This window comes from Lactuca saligna, chromosome 3 (assembly GCF_052625555.1).
Source record: "Lactuca saligna cultivar CGN05327 chromosome 3, ASM5262555v1, whole genome shotgun sequence".
Lineage (NCBI taxonomy): Eukaryota > Viridiplantae > Streptophyta > Magnoliopsida > Asterales > Asteraceae > Lactuca > Lactuca saligna.
The window spans coordinates 86,193,785-86,196,275 of record NC_136419.1 but is presented as its reverse complement, the minus strand read 5'-3'; the positions used below and the strand labels follow the sequence as shown (position 1 = coordinate 86,196,275).

Genomic DNA, 2,491 nt, shown 5'->3' with positions numbered 1-2,491 from the left:
ACAGTTTAGGTCTGAATGATAAATTAATTGTCAATCTAACCTATAACACCAAAAAAGACCTAGCATTTACTGTTAAATTCAAAGCCATTAGAGAAAAGTTTCAGATAAAGGTTCAAAAATCTACAAAATCTTGGTACCAGCTTGTTTGTATGCAAGAAAACCGTCATTGACGTTTATACGCATCTCTCATTAAAGGAACAAAAATGTTTGAAATTAAGACGTTTAATGACGAGCATACATGTTCTTCATTGCTTATACACCCAAATCATAGGTAAGAAAATAGCGAAGTTTTGGGAACCATAATACATGACATTATGGGTCAAGGAAGTTTGAGAGTTTGGAGGCCTAATGATATGATTTGAGATATGAATGTTTTTCTACAAATAAATATGAGTTATTCACAAGCGTGGCATGCTAGAGAATTTGCTTTGGGATTGATGATGGGGACCCCCAAAGAAAGTTTCTCCAAACTTCCAGTTTATTTTCACAATCTGAAGAAAGTACAACAATACTTACGAAGTGGGCTGAAGATATGGTTAAAAAAATAAAGAGGGGATTCAAGGATGGTCGGTGTCCGGTGTTAACAATACAACATATCAAGTGCATGACTTCAAAAGTGGTGGCATAGTGAATTTGAGGGAAAAGATTTGTTCTTACAGATATTGGCAACTAACTGCTTTGCCATGTGGTCATGTGATAATGGTTTTAACGCACTTGAAAAATGATCATTGTGGGCATATGGCTATAGATGTGAAGGGTCCAGTTAATGGTTTGGTCTAGGCTTTCAATGTAATAGTTCAGTATGAGTCTGTAATACGTTTTGTGGGTTGTTTAGGTGATTACAGTCAGAAAGTGTGTTTACGACAGTAAAGAGAGTTTACGGTCGTAAACCCTGTTTACGGTCCTGTCCAGTATAAATAGCGAAGGTGTAGGTCATTGCGTGGTTGTTGATGCCATTGCGTTTACAGAGTGTTCCATCGAGTTATACCTGATGTTTTTCTGAACATAAACGTGTGCAAGCTCGACTTCTTTTATTCTTCTTCTTCTATTGTGATTGTTTGTTGCTTGATCATTGGTAAAGATCCTTTTCAGGACCTTACAATTGGTATCAGATCAAAAACTGGTGTCAGAGCTTCATATATTCAATCGATTTTTGGGCTGTTTAGACTAACGTTTTTATTTGTTCGAACCTGGTTTTAGTGTTTTCGTGGTTAAATGAAGTGAATCTACAACAAATACATGTTTTTGAAGACCTTCTGGGTGTTTACTGCCAAACCGTAAACTGTGAATCTTCAACAACCGTAAACGAAGCTTCAAGAAACGTAAACGCATAAACCGCAAACGCTTAAACCGTAAACATCCATACCGTAAACATAGTTTACGGTCGTAAGCTCCCCAACCGTAAACCCAGTTTACGTCGTAAACGGTTCAACCGTAAACACAGTTTACGGTCGTAAACTCATCATCAACCGTAAACTATTTTGTGATTTTAATTTGCTTTAATTTCAAATGGAATCTCAAAGTCAAAATCATTTTCACGAACTTGATACTGTCATGGGCACCACTACGCGTATTCCAAGATTAATGTATGTTGATGGTTTTCCTGAGTGGAAATACAGGATTGAAAAATATATTAAGATGAAGGATTTCAAAGTATGGAGAAGCATTCTTAGAGGCCCTGTTAGAATCACTATTACAGCTGGAGGACAGGTGATTGACAAGGCTGTTGAAAACTACACAGATGAGGAGTTTGAAAAGGTTGAAGAGCAAGAAAGGGCTTTAGCAACTCTAACCATGGCATTATCTCCTGATATTGCTCAAGGTTTCCAAGAGTACACTTCAGCTAAAGATTTGTGGGAAGCCCTAATTGAAGTATATGAGGGGAATACAGATATGAAGGAGAGTCGCCAGGACATGTTGAGACAAAAGTTCAATATGTTCAACTACATTCCCGGAGAGACTCTTGAGGCTCAGTTGCAACGATTCACAACTCTCACCACTGACATGAACATATCTAGGATTTTCTTGAAAGAGTCAGAGACTAACAAGAAGCTTCTGAATGCTCTTCCCACATCATGGGATATGAATGTTGTTGTGATTAAGAAGACCAATGATCTAAATCGCCTCACTCTTGCTAAAATCATGGCGATCATAAAATCTTGTGATATTGATGACAAACAGAGATAAATAAACCATGTGAACTGGTACTCCAATGCAAATCTTGGAATCTCATCCAACAATGCTCTCTCATCAATCATGTCTTCCTCAGGTCAAGCCTTTGCAGCTCAACAACCTCAGATTCAGACACTCGCTGCTGCATCATCCATCCCTCACCTTCAAAACCATCCATTTGTCACTCCACAAGCTATTCCTCCTCCAAATGTGCCAGTTGTAGCCTCTTCCTCAAACACTAAAGACACTGATGAAAATCTAGCTCTAGCCACTAGGCTTGTTAACTGCTACAATGCATTTGTGGCTGAAGATCTTCCAC

At 38.3% G+C, this 2,491-nt stretch overlaps 1 protein-coding gene across 1 annotated transcript; it reads left to right on the top strand.

Annotated features, from left to right (window-relative positions):
- The first annotated feature begins 1,554 nt into the window (after positions 1-1,554).
- LOC145035750 (uncharacterized) lies at positions 1,555-2,187 on the top strand. Its single transcript, XM_078984252.1, has one exon. The coding sequence runs from the start codon at positions 1,555-1,557 to the stop codon at positions 2,185-2,187; it is 633 nt and encodes a 210-aa protein (XP_078840378.1).
- The last annotated feature ends 304 nt before the right edge of the window (positions 2,188-2,491 follow it).